This window comes from Tenebrio molitor, chromosome 4 (genome assembly GCF_963966145.1).
Source record: "Tenebrio molitor chromosome 4, icTenMoli1.1, whole genome shotgun sequence".
Lineage (NCBI taxonomy): Eukaryota > Metazoa > Arthropoda > Insecta > Coleoptera > Tenebrionidae > Tenebrio > Tenebrio molitor.
The window spans coordinates 28656288-28680033 of NC_091049.1; the positions used below are offsets into that span (position 1 = coordinate 28656288).

The 23746-nt window shown below is 37.4% G+C and overlaps 2 protein-coding genes across 6 annotated transcripts in view; both read right to left on the minus strand.

Moving 5' to 3' along the window:
• The window catches only part of LOC138129482 (uncharacterized), a 9950-nt gene extending 5745 nt beyond the window's left edge, over positions 1-4205 (minus strand). Inside the window, exons 1-5 of the mRNA XM_069045776.1 lie at positions 3893-4205; positions 2341-2569; positions 2041-2292; positions 799-944; positions 48-157 (exon numbers count right to left, since the gene is read on the minus strand). Of these exons, the coding sequence (XP_068901877.1) occupies positions 48-157; positions 799-944; positions 2041-2292; positions 2341-2562 (730 nt within the window). The 5' untranslated portion in view covers positions 2563-2569; positions 3893-4205. The remainder of the gene's footprint in view (positions 1-47; positions 158-798; positions 945-2040; positions 2293-2340; positions 2570-3892) is intronic.
• Positions 4206-12170: 7965 nt separating this feature from the next.
• On the minus strand, positions 12171-18023 carry LOC138127583 (vesicle-fusing ATPase 2-like). Of its 5 annotated transcripts, none has more exons than XM_069043650.1 (9): positions 17874-18023; positions 17674-17794; positions 17461-17618; positions 17208-17410; positions 13265-13385; positions 13050-13207; positions 12754-12989; positions 12534-12692; positions 12171-12390 (listed from the first exon to the last, which is right to left on the minus strand). In XM_069043650.1, exons 1-5 carry the CDS (start codon positions 17883-17885, stop codon positions 13304-13306), a joined length of 576 nt encoding a protein of 191 aa, XP_068899751.1. In that variant the 5' UTR covers positions 17886-18023; the 3' UTR covers positions 12171-12390; positions 12534-12692; positions 12754-12989; positions 13050-13207; positions 13265-13303. The 5 variants fall into 5 exon arrangements, with proteins under 5 accessions (XP_068899751.1, XP_068899753.1, XP_068899752.1 ...); XM_069043652.1 differs by adding an exon at positions 13479-17150 and having other exon boundaries at positions 13050-13385; positions 17874-18022; XM_069043651.1 differs by having other exon boundaries at positions 13265-17150; positions 17874-18022.
• Between the last annotated feature and the right edge of the window lie 5723 nt (positions 18024-23746).

Genomic DNA, 23746 nt, shown 5'->3' on the forward strand with positions numbered 1-23746 from the left:
GGTGGAAAAATTTGACTGTGGGACAAGCACCAGAGGAAGAGACTTACTGACTGACGGTCGGAGGATGATGACGGGGAGGTTGTCCATCTCGTCGTTGACTAAGGCCTCGCCGAGGGCTTTGGTGAAGGCGTAGGTGTTGGGGATGTCTCCTAATATCCTAAGACAAATTTTGACAAATAACATAAGATTTGACAAAAAATTTGACAATGTCGACACATTCTGATTCTAAATACAGGTGATCACGAGTATAATAAGTATTATATAATAAGAATTTATTTTAATTTTTTAAAATCATAGTCAACATGCCCGACATTACGTTTGTCAAATTTAATCAAAATCATTATGTGGAATAATCAATAAAAACAAACTAAAAAACAATGGGGGACGTGTATTGTTGGTTGCATCACACATTTTGTTAGACTCGTGAATCACTTTGTAATTCTTAGATTTAGTGAGATTGCGGTAGATTTGACACAAAATTTGACAACATTTGACACAAATCCTGGATTTAACAATTAATTTGCCAAGACTTGGCGTATTCTGAGATCTTAATACCGGAAAGAAAGATCGACGTATTGCGACCCTTGCAATCATCAAATTTCGAATTTGACACGTCATTTGACAAGGTATGTGACATATTCTGTCAAAAATATTTAAACCACGGCTCCTGGTTTCTAAATCAAATTATTTTAGAATTGTCACGATCGGTTGTAAAGTCAGAGATAAATGTGTCAAACCTTCACAAACTAAATCCCCAACTGTTATATTTTCCTGTTCGCATCACCAAAAAAAACTAACTTGTCAGTAACGACGTCTAAAGTCTTCTCGTCCATCCATTCGCAGGCTTTGATCACGTGATGTGGACTAGCAGGTGGGGGGTAAGCCTTCTCGTACAGAATCCTCTCGTTCAAGTGACAGTAAGCAGTGCTCAAATGTGCAAAAAGCTAAAACAAAAAGGTTCAAAATTACATTTCCGTTTATAAGTGTGTGTACAGTTGGTTGCAAAAAAACGGGAAATGTCAATTAATTGTCTACTTGACAATATTTATCAAACAATTTTTAAAAATGTCACTGAATTTGGACAATAATTCTAACCTATCTCTCGTAAGGTTTCATACTATCGAAAAATTGTAAAAATGTGTCAATTTTATTCCGACAGTTCCCGTTTTTTGCAACCAACTGTATAGTTCATTTTTTCTTTAAAATAATTGTCAAAGTGTTGTCCTGTTGGAATGAGCCACTAGTTATTTAATGGTTATTTGGTTGGCAACGTAAAATGTCAATTGAATATCAGCCAACAGCCATTTTGATGTAAAGGCGCTTACGCTACCAAATATGTTCAGTTGTATTTTTCAGTGTCATTATCATCTTTATTTCTTGTCTGTTGGTATAAAATTTGCTTACACCTGAAACTTTTGTGACTTTTGAAAATTATTGACATAACCTCAAACCTGATCTAGGGAGATTTTACGATACAGGAGTTCCAAAACGAAAGGTTTTAGGGTGGTACAGCCTGGTCCTTGCGGGAATTTTGACATTGACAATTGTTTTAAAAAATGGATTTTAGTTTAAACGTGAATGTTTGACAGCAGCTCTAGACCTACTACGATTCTAACAGTGATTAGTTTCTTGCATTCTTGTTGAAATGTCACTCTCTGACAGCAGTATGCTGCGATTAAAACTGTTATATTTTTCAGTATCATTATCATCTTTATTTCTTGTCTGTTGGTACAAAATTTGCTTACACCTGAAACTTTTCTGACTTTTGAAAATAATTGACATAACCTCAAACCTAATCTAGAGAGATTTTATGATACAGGTGTTCCAAAACGAAAGGTTTTAGGGTCGTACAGCCTGGTCCTTGCGGGAATTTTGACATTGACAATTGTTTAAAAAAAAGGTCTTTAGTTTAAACGTGAATCTTTGACAGCAGTTCTAGACCTACTACGATTCTCACAGTGATTAGTTTCTTGCATTCTTAGTTGAAATGTCACTCTTTGACAGCAGCATGCTGCGATTAAAACTGTTAAAATCACTCACGACTAGTTTCTTGCATTCTTTGGCCAAATCCAGCATGAGCTTCGTCCCTCTGGTGTTCAAAAACACCGCCTTCCGCAGCGACTCGTCGAACCTGATGGTCGCCGCGCAGTGATAAATCATCTCCACCTCCTCCGCCAGACGTTGTCTGTCGCTCGCGGACAAGGCCAAGTCCGGCGCCTCCATGTCTGCACTGACAGCCTCGACCTTGGCCAACACTTCTTCGCCGCGTTGCTCCTTCAGCAGGTCGAACAACTGGACACAAATGTGGACCACGATTCAGACAACTCGACCGCGTCTTACCGGTCCGTTGAAGACATCCTTGAGCCTCTCGTTGGGGTCCTTGTTCTTCTTCGTCCGCACCAAGAGGTAGATCTTCTTGAGGCCGGTGCACGAGCGCAGGAGCTTCTCGACGAACACTTTGCCCACGAAGCCGGTCCCTCCTGTCACCAGGATGGTCCTGTCGACGAACATGTCGGCTAGGCGGTCAGGGTAGTCTTCGAGGTTTTCAAAATTGCCGCTCATTTCGAAACTGTTAAATGCAAAGTTTTTAAGGGGGCGCTACTTGTGGACGTTCACTCAACGATAACTGTCACTCTAATTGGTTGTAATTGCGCCTAATTGACGAAGTGCTCGACATAGCGTGTACGTAATGCCATGTACGTTTAAATAATTCATTGAACATCGCTGAATAATTTATTGTTCACGTCCAACAATGATTGTGTTGTTTTGTAGGAAGGATTTTTTTCTGTTTTCTGGCAACGATTAATGTCAAAAAATTTGTATGACGGTACCACTTAATTGCCCAATTAGATTAATACCAAATGAATAATAGGTAATTCCAAAATTACACAAAAGCTACTTTCATTTTTTATGACAGTACATTATGGAAAACCCGTTCTTGAGAGAGCCAACCGTCAGTCTAAGTAATTGAACAATTATGTTGTAAAAGTTCATGAATTATTTGCTAACACAAGTTATAAAAAAATCGAAATGAAACAACTTCTTTTGTGGTTCGGAAAGTTAAAAACAATTGACACGAAACGCGCTTGAAGTGATGATTTCAACTTGAGTTGCTTTTACAATATATTCCAATTCAAATTTTCCCGCCCTTTGCTGTTTAAAAAATAAAACAAGATATTCTGAATTGCTCTGACAAATGTGTTTTGTGAAACCTAGAAACACTCAAATTATACAAAGTGTCCTAAAAGAACATACATCCAGATGTTAAATTGCATTTTCAAATTCAAATATTCCCGCTCATTTTTTCTTATTAACATTGATCATTGAAACAAAGTGAGCTGAGCTGGTTTGACAATTTTTTTTTGTGCAGTAATTTGTATTTCTTTGACATTTGGCGCAGAAACCCGCGAAATTCAAATTTGGTAATAACAAAATAATATTTTTTTGTATCATTTGTAGCACACTGTATAACAATCAAAATTTAAAAAAAGCGCCTACCCTCCTTTGCTTCTTAAGATTTATGTTAAGATTTTATTAAAAATGGTTATACAGGGTGGCTAAAAAAAAAAAAAATTCTCCCACGTAACAAAAATAAATATTTTTGAATTAATTTTAATCAATTAAGGTAAATTATAATTACAAGATAAATTGCAACAAACTGAAAATTCATTGTTTTTTTTTGTACAAAATTTAGTTTGCGAAAAAACGCTTCTTTATCTTCTTTTTTAGATTTTTGTTTTCACAGTAGGAAAATTTCAAATCTTCCAAAATGGACTAAATTCAAAATGTTCAAAAAAGATGTCAATTTGGAGTGTCAAGTTTTTGTAACTGGAAGAACCGCTAGATTTTTGTACGATTCTGGTTTGTCGGAAGTGACACCAACGCTAATTACCTGTGTTAAAATTTTTTCTCGCAATAGAAATCTCAGTTGACGCACAAGCCCGTCAAAATTTCGTCAACTTCGTGGAACCTTCAACAAAATCTCTAATTTGTCAATTTCCCAAGACTGCACTTATGTAATGTCGCGTTCGTCCAACAATCGACACCACTTACCACAAAACAAAACACGCACCCACCAAAATCAAACTTAATCGCACCAGCTCGCGCCGCGATCATCGACGAAATGAGCAGGACGATGCTTATCAAGAGTGGCAGTCTCATCCGCCGCCACTTTCCCTCTCGGAGACGGCGGCGCACGAGGGGTTGGCGGACGGACTGGAGATTTTTTGGGCCGACCTTGGCTGGAGACATACTGAATCTGCATTATGTTTTCACAAACAAAACAATTAGTAGGTAATGTGCAAAAGCGAAGAAATTAGAGAACGTGATAACAATGAACCATTAAATTTTATGGCATGATTTAACGTTGGCAGCAGTGCGGAGCGGAGCTGATGCACTTCTTATGCGACTTTCTTCGGTGGAATCGAGAGAATTAACACTTTTACTGCTCAACTGCAACGATCAAAAAAAATTTAATGGAAAACTCACCGCATTATTATTACTATTACATATTATTGTTTTCATTGTTACATGACGTACAAAAAAAGAACCAAAAGTTACATAAATTTAGACCAAGAAGAAAATGTAGAAGAGTCCAAGGAAGGAAGGAGTTGGTAGTTTGGAGGGAAGAAGTAACAGAAAAGATGTAGAATGGATAAAAGTGATTGAAGTTTTTTGGATTTATTTCTCGGGAAATTTTTGGACAAAATGTTTTCCGGAAAAGGGATTCAAGAAGCTAAGATAATAGAATGTTTTGAACTAGATTATAGATGGTATGGTGTTTTTGATTCTAGAAAAATATAGAAGATTTAGCAGAACAGAATAGATACAGTTGAGGATGAAGAGGTTGTAAACTAGATAAAAAGGATCAAAATAAATGGATAGAATAAGAAGAAATGAAAACATCTAGGAATTCTTATTGTTAGAACTAACTCTTCTAGATATCTTCTATTAGACTCTTTTACGAAATGTTGGAACTAGGAGAAAAAATTAAACCAAAAAGAATATAGAATATATGTTTATCAACCAATTGCGTCACAAATATTGACCAATCAAAACGAGAAAACAAAAAATAACCCAATAAAATTTCTCTAAAATGCACATGTACAATAATCTAATAAAAAATGTCGGTACCTGATTTTTTTTTATTATTTTGAATAAAAAGGATTGGAAATAATGCGTTTGATTGCATTCTATTCAGGAAATAATCAGCCGTATACCCCTCGTGCAAAATTTTAATATCGGCAAATTTTTTGTCTAATGAACTCAAACATCCATAAATTATTCGGTCAGAAGACCAATTATTATTATCAAATAAAAGCCCTCGACTTCGTCTCGTGCTCTTATTTGATAATAATTGGTTTTCTGACCTCATTTATGGATGTTTTCGTTCATTAGCAAAAAAATTTTGCACTTGGGATATAATATGTGATAAAAAAAACTTGTAGAATGGAAAGAACAATTGAAATTTAATTTAATTTTCTTTAGTTTTCTCTGTGATTTCTAAGAGCTTTTCGCCTTGTTTACGAAATATAATCCAAATATGGAAAGGGAGAAACAAATTTAGCTTAGAATAAAATGTAGAAGTAGAATAAATAGTAAATAGAAGAAATAAAATGGGTGGTGGCAAAAAAATGTTGCAGAGTTGAAAGAAACGATCGAATTGAGGTAGTAGAACAAGAAGGAAAGAAATATTCTAGAAGAATTTAGGAAGTTGAGAAAGCAAAACTCATGGAATATCCTCTAGAATCTTTTTGAATGTATTGTTCGCGAAATTTTAGCTAAATCTAGAAAGAAAGACATCTAGTCTAAGAAGAAAGTAGAATCTAAAAGTAGTTGGGAGCAGAATTGATTAGAATGAGTCTAGATTTTGAGAGATGAGGAAATGATCTAGGAGATTTAGTAATAAGAAGGCTCCGTTGCTGAATAAAAAAAATTAGCAGAATGAATTAATAGGATAAAAAAAACTAAGAGAAAAGTTTTGTTTCAATTATGTTGAAGCTTTTTACAATGAATTTTGACATTCTTTCTTCTTCTTCTTATGAGACTTTATCCAAATGTGGAACAGAAAAGAAAGTTTTTACCTTTTTAGAAGGGAAGAAATGTAAATTAAATTACGAGTGTTTAGGGACATGAAGAACGAAAAGGAAACAGTAGTCTAGGAGAAAGAAAAGAAAGGTCTTCTTAGATGATCTAACTGAGCAAGAGAAAGTTTTGTACAAAATACTTTCAGAAAGCTAACTGATAAAATGCAACTTATGTAATTTAGTAGATTTAACTATTTCCAATGTTTTCTGCTGCGTTTCTAGATTTCAGAAGGTTGAAATTGAGTACGTGAAAAACATCAATAAAATATTTATTGAAGAGGAGTGATGGTTTGAAAGGACAAGAAAGAACAGAACGTCAACAACGATTTGATGAGAAAAATGTATCGTAAATAAAAAAATATTTATAATAGAAAGAGAATAAAAAAGTGGAACAAAGAAAAGGGAAAAAATCAAAAGAATATAGAAAGCGAAATGTTTATGAGTTGTTAACATTCTTAGGCAAAATAGTTTTTCTTTTGGGAAGTAGATTAATCCAATAAGATCAGAAGAATGACCAAACTACTTTTCCTAGAAGTCCGTCGTTAGAATTTTTCCGAAGGAGGGAAATAGACTGTTCCAAAAAAAATTGGAACAACGCAAATCAGTTGACATGTATGAAGGATTAAATAAGAACCAAAGAGTTTGTCAATATCTTGTTTATTAGTTTTCTACAGATAAAGATTAGCAGATGGTCAAAAAATCACATCTTCTAATCTAGAATGTCTTTTAGTTTTCTGCTGTCAATTTTAACCTTCTAAAGACGTCTGCCTTCATTTAATACAAGATTGAAACCTTCTGAAGGTTCAGAAAGGTACTCCAGAGTAGAGAGTACTCTTTGCTGTCAGTCGTCCTCTTGTTACGACAGTTCTAAATATTTCTTCTCCGAAAAATACAGAATTGTTATTTGGTCTGTGAGTGTTAAATCCTTGTCAAAGATGTTACCAACCAACAAACTCTTACGTCAAGTGTGACAAAACCCCCTGATGTCGTGCCCACTCTATTTAATTAATTCCCAATTAGTGTAAATTCCTGCATAGATGCTTCATTTAGACTAATCGGATTCGTTTTGAAAGCGTAATGCAAAAGTTTTCGCATTGTTGTAAAACAATGAGGAAACAGTGTTCGCATTTAAACGCACGAATCATAAAAATTCATATCTAACTAGACAAACGTAGATTTCTATTTGCTTTTGCAATTATTGCAACGCAAATGTTAAACAAAATAATTTAGTCAACGAGGACCAAGCAAACAATGATGTAAAAACACCATCTAGATGAAGCGCCTCTGACATTGCACAAAATCAACTTTTTACCCGACGCGTCGGTCTAGTTTTCCTGCGCAAAAGGTCCGCCGGAAATGACCCCAACTTTCACATTTGCATAAAATGCGCCACCGATCGATGATTTAGGCTCAAATCTAAATACAAAGGAACAAATCGGGCGAAAGTGTGTCTGTTACATGAACATCGGTACTTGTTGCATTCCATTATGATGTTAATAAAGGACTTAAGTAACGTGTGTCAACAAGTATGTCGTACGATTGTCTAGCCGCCATCCAGTCTTCGTAACACTCTTTGAACATCCACAGATGCCACGTAACACGTATTTACCCAAGTGAAAACACTTGGAGATGGAACGACGACGCCTCAGCAAACGCACTGACGCATTTGTCAATAATTTATGGGTAATTGTTGAACATTATTTTTTTACGTTGATTGTTCGCGGAAGAGCGCCGCGCTTAGTTACGTAAGCGGCACCCTTGAGGAATTCCACGATTTACGAGAACTCCATTGCGCATTAAAGTAGATCAAAACGATTGTAACGAAGGGAGAGAACACGAAAAAATGAAATAATCCAGAGAACCTAGAGTAAAAAGAAAAGTGGAGATATCTGTAAAGTTGTTGACGTTTTCAAGTGTAACAAAAACTTGTTTGTCTTGAGGTGACATTTGCAAAAAGTGCTTGGGTTAATTTGTAAAAAAGGATTAGACGTGTTACGGCTCAGGTGATAGATTAAGGATAATAAATACATTTTGGGAGAATATGATTAATGGTAAAAGGTGATAAAGTAGAAAAATATTTAAATATTTTTAAATTTAAAAAATTGACAAAAAATCGATTTCTTGCATTCCATTGTATTTGTAGTTTTTAATAAATTGCAAATGATAAGTGTGCAAATAGAGAGTAGTGTAAAATTAGGAACAATTATTTTCTTAACGTTTTGCGTTGGTTGCGCTGAAAGTTTTCGCAATTTAAAGCGACAAATATTATTTCTAATTAGAGTTGGCTGTGATCAAAAATATTTTCGCAAAGTCGAGACATCAATTAAATTGCAGGTATCAGTTGAAAATCCGGAAACTTTTGTTGAAATTTCTCAAAAACTCGAGGTGTCGAATAAGACCATTCGCCGTTCTCAAGTCTTTCTCCATTTGTGAAGTAACACTGAAAATGTTTTGCTCAAAGTGAACATACTGTAATAGCAAATTTTAATAGTCAATAATTAATAATGACAGTTGCTATTGTAATGACATCTGATGACATTTGAATTAAATTTTTACGTGTTGCCAACTGAAGCGTAGGTATTAATCATGGCCCTCTGGATTTTTTTTATTTTCGATCGCACGGTATAAGGAATTGATTTTGGTATAGTTAATTAATTAGGTATAAATGTGGATCTTAGACGGCTATGGAAAGCTGATTGTAGTTTGGCAACCCTGGCTAAAGACCCGCATCTAGTGTTTTGTTTTGTTATGGTTGCCAACCATGTTGTCCATCCTGAAAATATGCTACTCCTATAACAATTAATTTGTATTTTCCGCAGAATTTATCAACAATAAACAAATTTTGAGCAAAATCGTATCATTTTAAGGTTAGACGCGGGCTCGTGTCACTACTGTCATCTGTCAACGGCAAGTAAAGGATAGTGGGATAAGAAATACGAAAGCGATATCTAAGTGAGTTATCAACAAAATAATTTTTGATAAGTAGATTAATGTGGCAAGACCAGAACTGGCTATAAATTTTTCGACGCTCATTGCGTTCATTTACTGAAAAGCGTTAACAATTATCTTTAATGCAATTGTACTAACTTTCTCCGGTATTCCAAATATGCAAGAATTGCAAACAAATGTAATCGAAATTATGCAGTCTAAAATGGCGTCTTTTTCAAAGCCTTAAGTGGCGTCCTTTCCAAAAGATTTAGAAATGCATCATTTGCAAAAACATGAGAGTGAGCAGATTGAGCGGTTTCAAAAATATTTGAAGCAGGGACGAGATTCGTGCTCATTCTGTAATTTGTAAATTTTATTTCACGATTTGACAGTTGACCAATGACGTATCTAGGTGTGATGTTGGTTGCGTAACACACACAATAAAAATTGTTTATAATGTAGGCACAGTTAGTACAAAGTACAATCGCCGAAAATGAGAAAGTTAATTAATGATAAGACTATAAAATGATTCGCAAACATTACAATCTGCACGCTACAAAAATCGTTCAACCATAAACGCTCATTTGGTTGATTTGCGCGTCATTATTATGCAATTTCTCCAACATTGTATAGATCCTAATTCATTGTTAATTATTCAAGGATTTTTAAGAGTTTTACACCTCGACCTCTGCTCTTTACACATTTCCAAACTCGGAACGCTCCTTAAAATTAGAAAGCTTCTGGAGCTTTTAGGCAGCAACGAATGGTCGCAATTACTGACAAATTTGTAAACACGACTAAATACTCAACAGATGAGAGTAAACAAATTGGGTAGTTTGTATGGGAAATTAGAGAGCGACAGATGTGTACACGTAATGTATATTTTCTTTAGAATGTTCGTACAAGCTGGGAGAGGTACAAGTCAACAAAGTAAATCCTACGTGGAGAAACACAAAGTGTAAAAAATACGTTGGAATGAAGGAACGATGTTTTCATTACTTCTGGAAATATGATAATCATCAGGTTTTATTATTATTAAAAGGAGACAAAAGAAATATCTTTGGGCTTCCTCTACCTCCAGTTAGTGCTTCCTTCCCTTCCCCTATTTCCGGTTTGAAACCAATTTGATGATATTCAAGTATGTAATAGTAGTTTATTTAACGAGTTCGTATGTAATTTGGGCTTTTTTTGGCATGAATGGGCCAGTTTAAAACTCGAGTGAAACGAGAGTTTTAAAGGTCCACGAGTGCCAAAAAAAGCCCAAATTACACAAGAACGAGTTGAATACAACGTTTTTTTGTTCGACGAGCCCCCCAAAGGCTCCAAATCGCTGAAAATCTCTAAAATTAGCTTGACGTTTCGTTTTGACAAGTTGTCAAATTTATCAAAATCCGTTCACACAGGAGAAAATTCTCAAATTCTGACAGTGTCGAACAAAAAATATAATTTCTAGCGCGTGAGCAACAATTACTAATGAGTTGGCAATAAACAATTTTACTTGAAATTGGCAAGACTGAATTGTACCTATTTCCGTTTGTTTTATTGTCATTATTGACAGCTGACATAAATTTCAAATTTAAACGGTTTAGTTTTTGTAATCTTTTATTGATTAGAGTCATTTAGAGCAGCACTTTTTGTTCTAGAGTTATCTTGCAACATAGCATTTCAAATTTATTATGTCAAATCACAATATTGCCAACTAAAACGTCAGATTTTCATAGATAGTCCGAATTTGAAACAATCGTGAATGCTGTAGATTATTTTTAGTGCTTTATTTCTTTTAAATTAAAACGATTGAACATGAAAATCCATTACGTCAAAATGTTTACATAACCTCTAATTTACTCAGCGACTCAATTGGCATGATCCGCAATCGTACAAAAAAAACACCGACTTTGATTACAAATTTAAATGATCTCACGATATTTGACTTCCGCTGATAAGTGATAACTTATTTCCTCTTCTATAACAGTAGGAATGCTACGTTATCTGCGAAAAAGAGATTTCCTTTAAGAGGAAAACTGCAAAATTATAAATTCTAATTCACAGATTTAAAAATCATTAATACTTAAGAGACAAGGAAATATTCTTATTGGAAATGTATACAATGTGGCCCAGAAATAAGTGCATATACATTTTTCCCTCAAGAAAGCATCAACTTTTTTTTGCAAATAAAGTTCCGCCCCAAGAACGCCATTTTGTGAACTGGGAGCCCAAAAACCAGGCCTTGGAGGTAGTGCAAACCAGAACTGACTTGGACATGTTCAAAACTCCAAAACCTTCAAATCATCTCCATTGTGAATCCCAAACTAAAAGTGGTCCACGCAAAAGAACTTGACGAAGGAATTCCATTGAATTAAGAATCATGGATCTGTGGCCACTTTGAAAAAAGTTACTGCAATTGTTTTTGTTTTTGCAAAAACTAAAAGAACAAAGTAATTTTTCAGGTCATGATGAGCGTCTTGAAGAGAGAAATCCAACTATGGCCGTGGAATTCATTTTTAGGTGGAGCAAGTAGTTTTTTTGTAGTTTTTATTTGAGAGTTTAATAAATGTCTCACTTTGCGAGGCCCGTTCAAATTTTAAATGCGAGTTTGCGTACATTAAAAATGACAGACGGTGGCAGGTGTAACCAATAGATATCATTAAATTCCCTAAATTTAGTAAAATTTTATTATTGCAAACCTACATCAACAGATCATGGTACTACGATTAAAAAAAAACTGATGATATGTGCACGTAATGTACCGGGTGTTCAAGAATGACTGAATCTGTTGGTAACAATGAAAATTTGAATGATTTTGGTACCACTGTAATCTAAACCTATTTCTGGTTGTCAGCTTTGACAGTGTTGACAGGCAAATTTGAAATTCACCATCAAAGGTTGATTTTTGTCATGGCCTCCTATTTTGTCTCTTTCGATCTAGGAGGCCATGATTTTTGTAATGTCACAAACATAACCGACATAATCTATTTTTTGTCGTGTCAAGTTAAAACATCCAGTTGGTGCCAATTACGAGACAAAAAAACACCAATATTTTTCAATTGTGTCATTGCCAACAGTCATTGTTGATCATGATCACGCTGTATTTCTTTCCTTAGAACATTCATAAAGAAAAAGTTTACAAAATAAATCCTACATAGAAAAAAATTGGAACGAAAGCAAGAAATGTTTTATTAAGTTACGCAAACATAACGTTTACCGTGCTGAAAATCTGAAGTTTGTTTAAATTATCAAGTTTTATTAATATTAATAGTAGACAAAAGAAATGTGCACTATCTCGAGTTAGTCCTCCCTTGAAAATATTTCCGGTTTGAAGCCAACTTGGCGACACTCATCTATAATTTCTAGCAAACGTGCAATGCTTCTCTCATTCCTGTAATTAATCTCTGATTAACATTTTCTCACCACTCAAATTTTATTAGAAAGTATTCACTAATTAGATCTACAAAATTTCTAACACGAAAGAGGTGCGCAATGGACGAGAATCCTCTTGAATTCACTAAACAGATATGGTACCTTGTAAATTTTGGAAATTTGGTCTTTATGATTCCTATTTCTTCCGCATTAGACACTTTAGTGCTCTTTATAACCTTGATTTGTTCCTCTTCGGAAAGTTTCCCCAGATGTATAGACCTATCAAAAAATTTTGATAATCCCGTGTCTTCGATTACGTGGCTGAAATTAAAACAAAAACTTGTTGGTCAATACATTCAATCACGTGAAATTAAGAGACAACCTTAAACTGTATTCGGCATTTTGAAACCTGTCCCTAAAAAATTCGTGAGGGTTGTAACAGCTAATGGCAATTATCATAAAATTTGTGCTCGGCGGAGGTCGCTTCTTCAAAAAAACCAAAAGAGTTTGCAACACCGAATTTGAAAAGGTTGGACCTACAGGACAATAGGCGAACAATCTCTCGATGTCGTCGAGAATGAGGCAACTAGAGCCTGAATCGTAAGCGTCCTCGAACACCTGAAAATGTATCTCATGCTTAACGTCAAAGTAAAACCTAAAAATACTTTCCCATGTTACCTTCTTGATGTGCAAACATTTTTCATTTTCGCTAAGCCCCACCAGATCTTCAGGAGTACACACTTGAGTGAAAAGAAGCTTGGACTCTTGAGCGAGTTTCGCAGCGAGAGTGGTTTTACCAGAACCTGTTTCACCACGGATGTAAAGGGAAGATTTACCTTACAAACGGAAGATAGAATCAGAAGCAGAAATACAAAGGTGTTCCACAAGCTCACCGGTAATTTGTGCTTTCTGAATGAGGCTTCTGCCTACTTCTAAATTTCTCTCGAGGGAAGGTCCATACATGATAAATCCGCGAGGCATAAGTTGTTGCAAGACTTGCGACGGAACGTATTTCTGATGGAAATTACACAAATTGTAATACGCAAGCGCCAACAATTTCTACTACCGTGAGGTTACTACAGTAAGTAATGTTGCAACAATTCTAACCTCACTGTTTGCTTCTTGAGCCATGACGTGCTGGCCCCTTTTGGGTTACCTATCTTGTAGTTGCAGACACTTTTATCTTCTTGAAATTCGCGATATAAGATTTGACTTCGCAAGATAAGTTATTTGCTTATCACTGTGAAAAATTGCATTTTTTTCATCATTTATATGACGACAGAACTGTAAATTGTTGACAGCATTTAGAAATGGGCGTGTCCAATCATTTCCCATTCTGCGTTTGCGCATCTCGAACCTGTCAAGTGCCAATTTAACCTAAACTGTCACATTTGTAGGTTATGTATCTCAACTAAAAGTACTATTATTATTTATTATCCGTTTATTAAACTCCCGCACTGTCAGTGTTAAATTTTTGAATTTTCTTTGGAGTGTACACACCTTTTCAGTTGCCTGTACACAAAATTTAGTTATAAGAACGTCAACAACAAAAGTGTGGTTATGTTAATGCGTTAATGGAGTTAATTCGCTTCTGTCCAAACAATAATTAACAATACCGTGCTTCTTTCTGGCCGTTAACAGTATTCTTTTACGTTTCATATCTTCTTCTTGTTCAGCCATTTTGTGTAAGTAATACGGGGTCATTATAAATGATTGTCTCATCGTAGTTGGCGTTGAAAACCCACACAAATTTGGGATGTGCCGCTAGTTTCGCGACGTTAGACAATCTAGTAGACAAATTTCCTCTACCGCCATCAGCGCTACCTATCGGCGATGCTAGTCTTACTCATATTATAAAGTTTGCGGCACATGCAACAAAGCCACCAACGCCAACTGCGATGAGACAATCATTTATAATGACCCTGTACTTTGAATGAAAGAAAAATTGTACATGAAATTTTCAAGCCTGCGAATTGTACCTATTACCCCAGTTTGAATTCAAATTGCCGCCGCCGAAACAAACGCAAGAGGAACTGTTTGGTTCTTTTGTTGTGCACGGTTGGTAGATTTTGGATTGCGTACGGTTGTTAAGGGGAGACGCGACACTCGATTCTCAGCCCTCGAAATGAACGGTGGTGTTTGTTGAACCGTCGTTTTCGTTGTTATTGTTTTAGTTGAAAATGTAGTTATTGTGGTTACGAATCGCGAGTCGTGTATTTTCTTGTGTATTGTCAATGTAATCAAAGCCGTGCTCCGGAAACATTCGCCAATCGCGGAGGGGATTACAGGTGCGCACCTCTTGTGTTGCCGACAGTTTGCGCGTTGTAATTCAGGTAGTATGATCTTACAGAAAACAAGTAGTGTTTAGCAGGTATGTTATTTCGTTTTATTATTCCGATAAGCTCGGGTGAGGTAGAAATTGATAGAGTGGGTAAATTCTTGAGGGAACGTCGCAATAAAGTCGTCAGGTGGTTAAAATTCGTGGGGCGTGTCCATTTTCAAAGTTAGAGAGAGTAAGAGGTGAACCGTGAAAATCCGTTGGTCGCGTCCAGGCTTTAAGATCAGAGTTATTTAGGGGCGAACAGTTAGAAATACTTTGGGCGAGTCCATTTTCTGGGTAGGGGTAGAAACGGTTAACAGACCATATTGCGTTAGCGATTTAATTAGGGAAAACGGGAGTCCATTTTGGGAACGGCCTTCCATTTGCCCCAAGGAAAAACGGGGTACTATCGAGGCCAAAATACTGTGGTCGTTAATGTGACATAAATGACATTCAATTGTAAAGCAAACTTTAGGATGTTTAACCTTATTTTTTACTACTGTCAAAATTATTTTAATCTATCAGTGTCATACGGGTGGGGTAAATCCCAGCTGCGGAGGAAGGGTTCAAAAGCAAAAGATCAACATGTTCGCGGTTTAGACAACCTTCAGAAGCAAGTAAGACGATTCTATACTTATCAAAAAATGAAGGTGCCATATTTTTGACAAGAATAATTTGAAATTGTCATGTATATTGACATTAATACTTGATTTACATTTTAAGTGTCAAAAAGTGACGACCAAAGTACCGGGTGATCAAAAAGGACTATTTAAGTTGGCAGTACAATTAAGAAAATTTTATATTTCGGTTATTTATAACACTGCAACCGGATATGTTTTGTTGGTTTATTTGACAAATATCTGATGTAGGTATAGCATTAATAACGACAAGCCATCAACAACCGAAAGTTACTCCTGTTATACAATTTAAAATACAATTCAGTGTTACCAACTTAAACAGTCCTATTTGATCACCCCGTATTTTGGCCGCGATAGTACATGTTTGGCCGAAGTTAGGAATGTAGTTGCGGGTGCAGTTTATCCACGTTGCCGTTGCAATGAAAAACGAGAGAACACCAAGGGGCCGACGTGAGATTGCCGGCGTGGGGCTCTGCGAGGCTTTTTCATGACGTGTGACCTGGACCGTGTAACTTCTCGACCGCCCTCGGTGGAAGGCCTCTGTTTCATCTGGTGTGGGGTTCTGCAAGGGTGTTTCGGAGGACACAAGACGAGGGCACTGCACGCAAATCGAATGAGTTAGGTGTCGCAGGGACTTGGACTTCCAACGCTGCTAGGGTAGAAATTAGTGGTCTGGGGGGCGAGAGCCAGGTTAATTCCGCGACCGGAAACCCGGAGGCTGGGAGTCAAAGTGTAGTTGTCTTCATGTATATCAGAAATTGAAATCTTTGTATTGTTGCGTAACTTGATGTCATATGTCGTATTATTGAAAGGAGTATGGTGCGCCATCGTGTGTGGATGATTTTTGTGGGTTTTATTCATCCCATTTACAGTGTCGATTCGTAATAGCATAATTAGCATTTGTTTCACGGTGCCGCTTTGTTCTTGTATTGTGAGTTTATAGGTGCTGAGCAGCTGTTGTTATTCTCCATGTATTTAAATGCTTTTCATCCCACCGTCACGTGACCTCGATATGCCTATCCTTGTCGTATACATTTGATACGCGGATCTTCCATCGCTCTCTAATGCAAGAGGCAATGCTGGCTCAGTCGGGTATAGGGAAGGGATCATCTGGTAGTATTATAAGATCATTGCACCCCAGAAACAAAACAGCAGTGCAAACAATGGACTGCACCTGGTGAACCAACCCCATAGATTACCAACCCGGAAAAAAGCAAAAACTGTCCCGTCCGCAGGAAAAGTCATGGCGTCAGTTTTTTGGGACGCAAAAGGAATTCTGATAATAGATTATCTCGAAAAGGGAAAAACTATTACTGGAGACTACTATGCAGCCCTTTTGGACAAGTTAAAGACGGTCATTGGAGAGAAACGTTCCGGAATGACAAAAAAGAAAGTGTTGTTCCACCACGACAATGCACCGGTGCATTCAAGTCGTCTTGCGGATCAAAAATTGTCCGATTTAAAGTTTCAAGTTCTTCCCCACCCACCTTATTCGCCGGATTTAGCTTCCTCCGATTATCATCTGTTCCCAAAACCTAAAACATTCTTGGCTGGGCAAAAATTCCAATCAAATGAAGACGTTATGAAGTGCGTAAAGGACTATTTTAAAGGGCTCGAAGAAAATTACTTCCGCGAAGGGATAGAGAAACTTGAGAAACGTTGGGGGAAGTGCGTTGAACTTCGAGGAGACTACGTTGAAAAATAAAGTCCTTTGTAAAATCAAATCAAAGTCTCTAATATCACTATAAGTCATTCATCAAACTACCCTCGTATATATGACTATCGAAAAAATTCAACACTCCGAACTTTTTGAGATCATACCTGTAATATGAAGATTTACCAGTCAACAAATATATCTAATTGCAACCACAAGACAACCTCTCGGCGGACCTTGGTCCGGAGCTGCTGATCGCTATTATCAGCAAACTTTTCCCCGGCGGTGGTCGCTTCTTCAAGAACACCAAAAGAGCTTGCAGCACCGAGTTTGAAAACTGCGGCCCCACCGGACAATACTCCAACAATCTCTCGAGATCGTCGAGGATGACGCAGCTCGAAGCCGACACGTACGCCCTTTCGAAGATCTGCAAAGAGACAGTGTGGGTGTGGAAACACAAAACGTACTCAGATTTACCTTCCTGATGTGCATACATTTGTCAGCGTCGGTGAGACCTACCAGATCCTCCGGAAAGCACGTTTGGACCAAGGCAAAATTCGACTCTTGGGCGAGTTTCGCCGCGAACGACGTTTTACCAGAACCTGCTTCGCCATGGATGAAAACGCAAGCTTTGCCTTGTACACAAAAGAAGCGGTTAGAAGGTGAAGCGCAAATGTACGATGAGCTTACCGACGCTTTGGGCCTTCCGAATTGCAGCTTTTCCTATTTCGAGGTTTTTGACGGGAGATTGGTACATGGGGTTGCGAGCAGGCATCAGCTGTTGGCAGACTTGCGTCGATATACCGGGATACTAGAAATTAATTCCAGTTTCTCTCATTTCTTCCAATCACCACCATTACAAGAATTAGTTCACAAATGTTCCTACTTACTTTTTCGGCCATTTTCTATTCTTTAGTTTTCTGCTTGTAGGTACGTTATCTTTTATAACTCACACCCAGAAACGTTCTACTCCTTACAACAAACTCTTTGATTATCTTATCTGTAACACTTTAAATACAGGGTATTTCACAAGTGATAATAATCCCGACGCAATTGAAAATCCACACATTTGTTTTTGTTGCTGATATTTGCTTTTTGATTAAAAAAACATCAAACATAGTTAGCTGTGCTTGTCGCTTGGTTAAATCAAATTTAAAAAAAACAGAATTTTTGGGAAAATGTTTACTGTCTCTCAATGCGCATTTTTATTTATTAAATCGCCTTAAATTAGGATCGTGTTTCTTTTCTCGTCCTGAATCGTTTGCACTTTTAGTTAGAAAATTAACAAAGCAACGTAGAAAGGGAGTCGGTAGAAAACAGAGACAACAGGGTAACGGTAAAGCCAGGTAGTCGTAGAAATCTGAGGTGTGAGTGAGACAGAGAGAATGAAAATTACGAATTAATTATTAATTAGAACAGTTTTGGGGAATCAAACCAATGTAGAATAATTTTTAAAAGTAGCAGGTCAATGGAATTTAGTTGCATGATATGACACTTACGTAACAGCGTTTCAAGCCCAAATTAGGTTTCAAAATAAGGTTAATTTGTTTCATTTTAATTCTGTTAGTTCCATTTTAATTCTGTTTGTTTCATTTTAATTCTGTTTGTTCCATTTTAATTCTGTTTGTTCTATTTTAATTCTGTTTGTTTCATTTTAATTCTGTCTAATTCTTGGTGCTGATTTTTATTATTGTATAGAGTCAGTAATTTAGTGTTCTTTTTCAGGCTTCTAATTCAACAACAAATTTGTACATTCGGTCTGGTCCTAACAAAAGTCTAAATTTAAACATTTAAAATAATGGTGGAAAAACGGAAACTGTAATTTCAAAAGTTCTAGAGATATCGAAAAGGTGCCGTGATCGGCGTAAAGTAGAACCGAGCTGATTGGTCACTTTGGTCAAGTAGGGGTCGCGAAAGTGGGGTGCGCCAGAAATGATAAAACCGATTGCGGGACGGGAAACAAGGTTTTTTTGATTCACTCGGGGGTTTGATCTCCAAAGTAGCCGGAGGTACGTTCAGTACTTCCAACAGCCATTTTGTGACCACGTGCTTTACATTTACAAGGTAAATTATTTCTCTAATTCTTGTTCATTATTTGTAGTCGCGATTTAAATAGTCAAACAGCATTTAGTTCTTTAGCGTTCTAAAGTAAAGATTATATTATTTTCTTTGAGCATTTGATAACCACGTGACTCTTTAGAATCTTGAATTAATTTCTTTATCGCGAAGTATGTAATCTTCTTGCATTTACCGATTGGGGAAACATGCTCTCGTCAAGGCGAACTAGTATACAAGTCTCGAGTTCGGGAAGCTACCGCCAGTGTCCGTCGCACTTAATTAGCTGTGGTCAGGCGTAAGAGCACAAAATTAGCCGCGTCACCCCCAAGGGGACCAGCGACCAAACTAGCTGACACGTGAAGAGAGGTACCCTTTGGCCCTGTTAGAACCTTTTTCTCTTTTATTTTCGACCCGGAGTAGAGCAGGGTGATCTATGAGGTTCCAGGGCATCGCGTCGGGTTCAATTTAATTGGGGAAATAATTCTAATTTAAATTGGATCACACAGTTCGCATCTCAAACGCGTATTATGCTGTTCGCGCCAGAAACTTCTGTATTTGCCCAGCTTAGTCATTTCTTCATGAGTCAGATCTCAATTCGTGGGTCGTGAGTCAAATTTCATTGGGTCAAACTTCCACCAACTTCTGTTATTAAATTCATTTATTTATTTCTGCCACCACACATGATGATTTGTTAAATAAAATTTAAGTGAAGTGCGCTCAATTGTTTTAATTCCGAAGGTACGGCCTCTCGTTAGAACCTAATTAAAGAAAATGAAAAATAAAACACAACGTAGAATCCCTAAACATTTGTTTTTTCTCATTATTTTTGTTTCGTATTTTTCCGCAAAAATTTAATCCGAGGGAATGAGGCAACCAACAATACACTAAATGAGGGAGGAAAGTTTCATCAAGGAAGTCGAAACGTTTCAATACCCTGTATAATGTCGTTCGAAACGAAGAAAACAATCAATCACTCATTTTTAGCCAGACCGAATCTTTTCAAACTTTTTGCTCAACAGATAAAAGACGAGCGATAAGATGCTGCCGGCGTTCAAGTTTTTTTCATGTTTTGTTGACATTTTTTCCAGAAGCAACAAAATAATTGTATTTGAAAGCTTCTCAACATCTGAACTTTTAGAAGTTTTACTCTCTCCAGTAAGACGGGAACAACGTCATCATACGTGCAATCGACAGCCAAATCAAGAGCGCTCCTCTTTTCTTCGCACGCGACCAGTTCCCACATCGTGTCGATTTGGTAGTGCAAGACGGCAACGTGCAAAAGAACAAATGCGTGCACGACGTCATCCACGTCAACTCCACAACGCTAGACCAGATATCTCGAAGAGATATGGTCATGTTGTACAAAGCAGGATTGTGGGAGTTTGGTGGAGAGACAAGATTTTCCTCACGACTTGTTCCCAGTCTGGATTGGTACCGGTTTGGGAGCACGCCAGGTGCAGAGCGTTGCGTTTTCCTTTGTCCGTTTCCAGGATTCTTCCTCTGTGCTGGTCGATCTCCTCCAAATTCTTGTTCAGCACCGCGATAAAGAGTGGATGGCCGTCGGCCAGCAACAGGTCCAAGAAGTACCTGACGTTCGCGTGTTCCTCTCTAAAGATAACACTTTTCAAATCTTCGACCTGTTCAAAATTTTTGGAAATCCACAAAGCGACGAAAAACTCGGCGTAGCTCTTGTGCATGAACTCCAAAGAATCTTCCTCGCTTTTGCGTATTATTCCCAAAGGGTCTTCTTTGTGGACGTCGACGTAGTCGATGAAAGCCTCGTAGTAGGAGTCGTGTATCTGGATTTTCTTCACCATCTGTTCGAAACGACAACACTTGATGGCGGCCTTTTCGTACCGTTGCCAAAACTAGAACTTCAAGAAGTCGAGAATCGGACTTTCCGACGGAATAATCTCCTGTTTCTTCAAGTAATGGGAGAAGTTTTCTTCGACGAGCGCTCGGTACAAGTCGGTAACCACCAGACTGTCCCCCAAGAGTCCACCATCGCTCTCGTTGCATATCTTGATTAACATGTTCAAGTTGAGCGGCAGCTCCAACAGCTGCTGGTGCTCTGACCTCTTGCTTCTGATCGCGTCGATCTCCTCCACAGTGCTCTGGATGACTTCTGGACTGTACAATCCCTTCATTTTCTCCCGCACGTAATTTCTTTGGTCTTCCGCTTGTAGAGTCTTGATGTTTAGCACCGTCACATTCAGAGCTCGCTCGAGATCTGGTCGAGTGCTAGTCCGCGAAGCCACCCAAAATCGAAAGCCTGCCTCTTGCACCATCTTTAAACAGTTGATCGCTCGCGGCTTGTCGAACGCCTCGTCCAACGCGTCGAACAGAAACAAAACGCGCTTTTTCTCTTTGCAGGCGCGCCTGAGCTTGGCTCGCAGACTGGGTTGTTCCGTGGCGATGTCCAAAAACTTGTCGAGGTAACCGTCGACGGTGTGCTCTTGCAGAAAAATCTTGTTGTGCTTGAAGCTCACGAACACTGTCAGATCGTCCAGGGGGCAATTCTGGCACAAGAACTTCAACAGTTCAATATAAGTGGAAGTGGAACGCGACCGGTAAGCTGTGTTTACTAGTGGTGTTTCTCAGGTGATTTTCATCGCATTTTGGCCCAATAAATTGCTGCTTTTGTGTGGCAGTGTATTTAGGTGAGTCAATAAACCTTTTAATCTTATTGCTTGTTAAAATTTTTAATGATGATAAACTGTAAAATTTAATTTGTTTTGTTTTTTTTTTCACTGTAGCAGATAAGGAGCTATAAAGAAATTGGCTGCGTGCCAGTTCTTTATCCCGTGCGCTTCGGCGTATGGGCTCCTTTTATCGTATTTAATTGCATCCAAGTTTACAACGATCAACTTGACTTTCTTCATCATTTCTTGGAAGTTGGTCAAGCATGCGTCACTCCGGAAGGACATTCTTTCCATGGACAGCAGCAAGTCGATTAATTGAATCTTCACCGTCTTTTTGTCTATTTTTCTGTCTCTATATAGACCGTCGTGACAGTGTTTGAAAAACTCTATGTAGTTAGCGGCCCATCTCGACGATCCGAATTTCTTTTCGAATTCTTTCTCGATTTCTTTTTCTACGGATTGGGCGTTCTTCCGATCCAGGTAGAGCGAAAAACATTTGAAAAACTCTTCGTCGTCGCCCTTCTTCACATTTTCGCTCTCCGGGGTCTGCACGTTTATCTCAAATTTGAAGATCTCATCTGAATTGTTTTCAACTGTCATAAATTCTCATTTTTCTCCTTTGTAAACTGCCTCTTAACTGCCCTAAAGCAAAATGAGCAGATAATGAACCGTTGCCCTAGACAACACATTCAACGTTACATTTCTGACAGGTCTTGAAAAATTTGTCAAAACTGTCAAAAGCAAATGCGAAATCATTTTTAAAAGATTTGGGAGCTTCAAAGACGTCGTTTCAAACAAGAAAATTTTGTATGCAACGAGTTTCTGAGTAAATTGGGCTTTTCTAATTGCCTTCGGGGCCTTAAAACCCTCGCTATGCTCATGTTTTAATCTTGTCCCTCGGGCAATTAGAAAAGCCCAATTTACACACAAACTCATTAAATAAACTACTACAGGGTTATTATAAATTATTGTAGTCGAAGCAGGCCATGCCCATGTTATGAAATTTTTGCCGCTTTCATGTGAACTGTCAATTTTTGTCGCTGTCACTGTCATTTACACACTAACGAGTTGAATACAACGTTTTTTTGTTCGACGAGCCCCTTAAAGGCTTCAAATCGCTTAAAATCTTTAAAATTAGTTTGACGTTACGTTTTGACAAGTTGTGACATTTACCAAAATCCCTTCACACAGGAGAAAAGTCTCAAATTCTGACAGTGTCGAACAAAAAATAATTATTAAACTGTCAGCTAGAATAGTGTCAAATTTCTATGACAATAATCATCAAAGACTAAATGAGAATAAAGCTTGAACTACATCGAATTTTTCACAACTACAGAAGTTTGATGTCCCACATTTTTTGCTTGCAAAGTATTTGTCGCCCGTTTTGGGGCTACTTTCTATGATGACGTCGCTAATTTGAAGTTTATTTGCTGTCAATTCTCTTCCTTTTCGGGGTTTTCGTTCGTTTCCAGCTTGAAATTATCACAACTGAATTTTGGCAAATCTTTTCTGTATTAAATGTAACACTTTTTTTATTGCTACTTTAATTTCAGAGCAAATAATTCTTGTAATTTTTAAGCAAGTATTACTTTGTCAGTAATTTATTGATAAATAAGGTTTTAGCAGGCTTGATTAAACAATACGTTTTAAAGTCGCGTAATTATGACTGATTGACCGGCGGCGGCGGGAAATTCGGCAACACGTTATTTACTATCCGTTTATTAAAATCCCGCACTGTCAATGTCAAATTTTTGTGTACCTATGGTGACATACCTTTTCAGTTGCCTGTACACAAAATCTAGTTATAAAAACGTCAACAAGAAAAGTTTGGTTATGTTAATGGAGTTAATTCGCTTCTTTCCAAACAATAATTAACAATAGGTACCCTGCTTCCCTCTAGCCGTTAACAGTATTTTTTTACTTTTCATATCTTCTTCTTGTTCAGCCATTTCGTGTAAGTTATACCGGGTGATTTTAAATGATTGTGACTTTTTTTCATAGGTTGGTAATATCATTGTTGGTTATTCTACTTTTTAATGTGATAGTTGACATAAACATAGGCG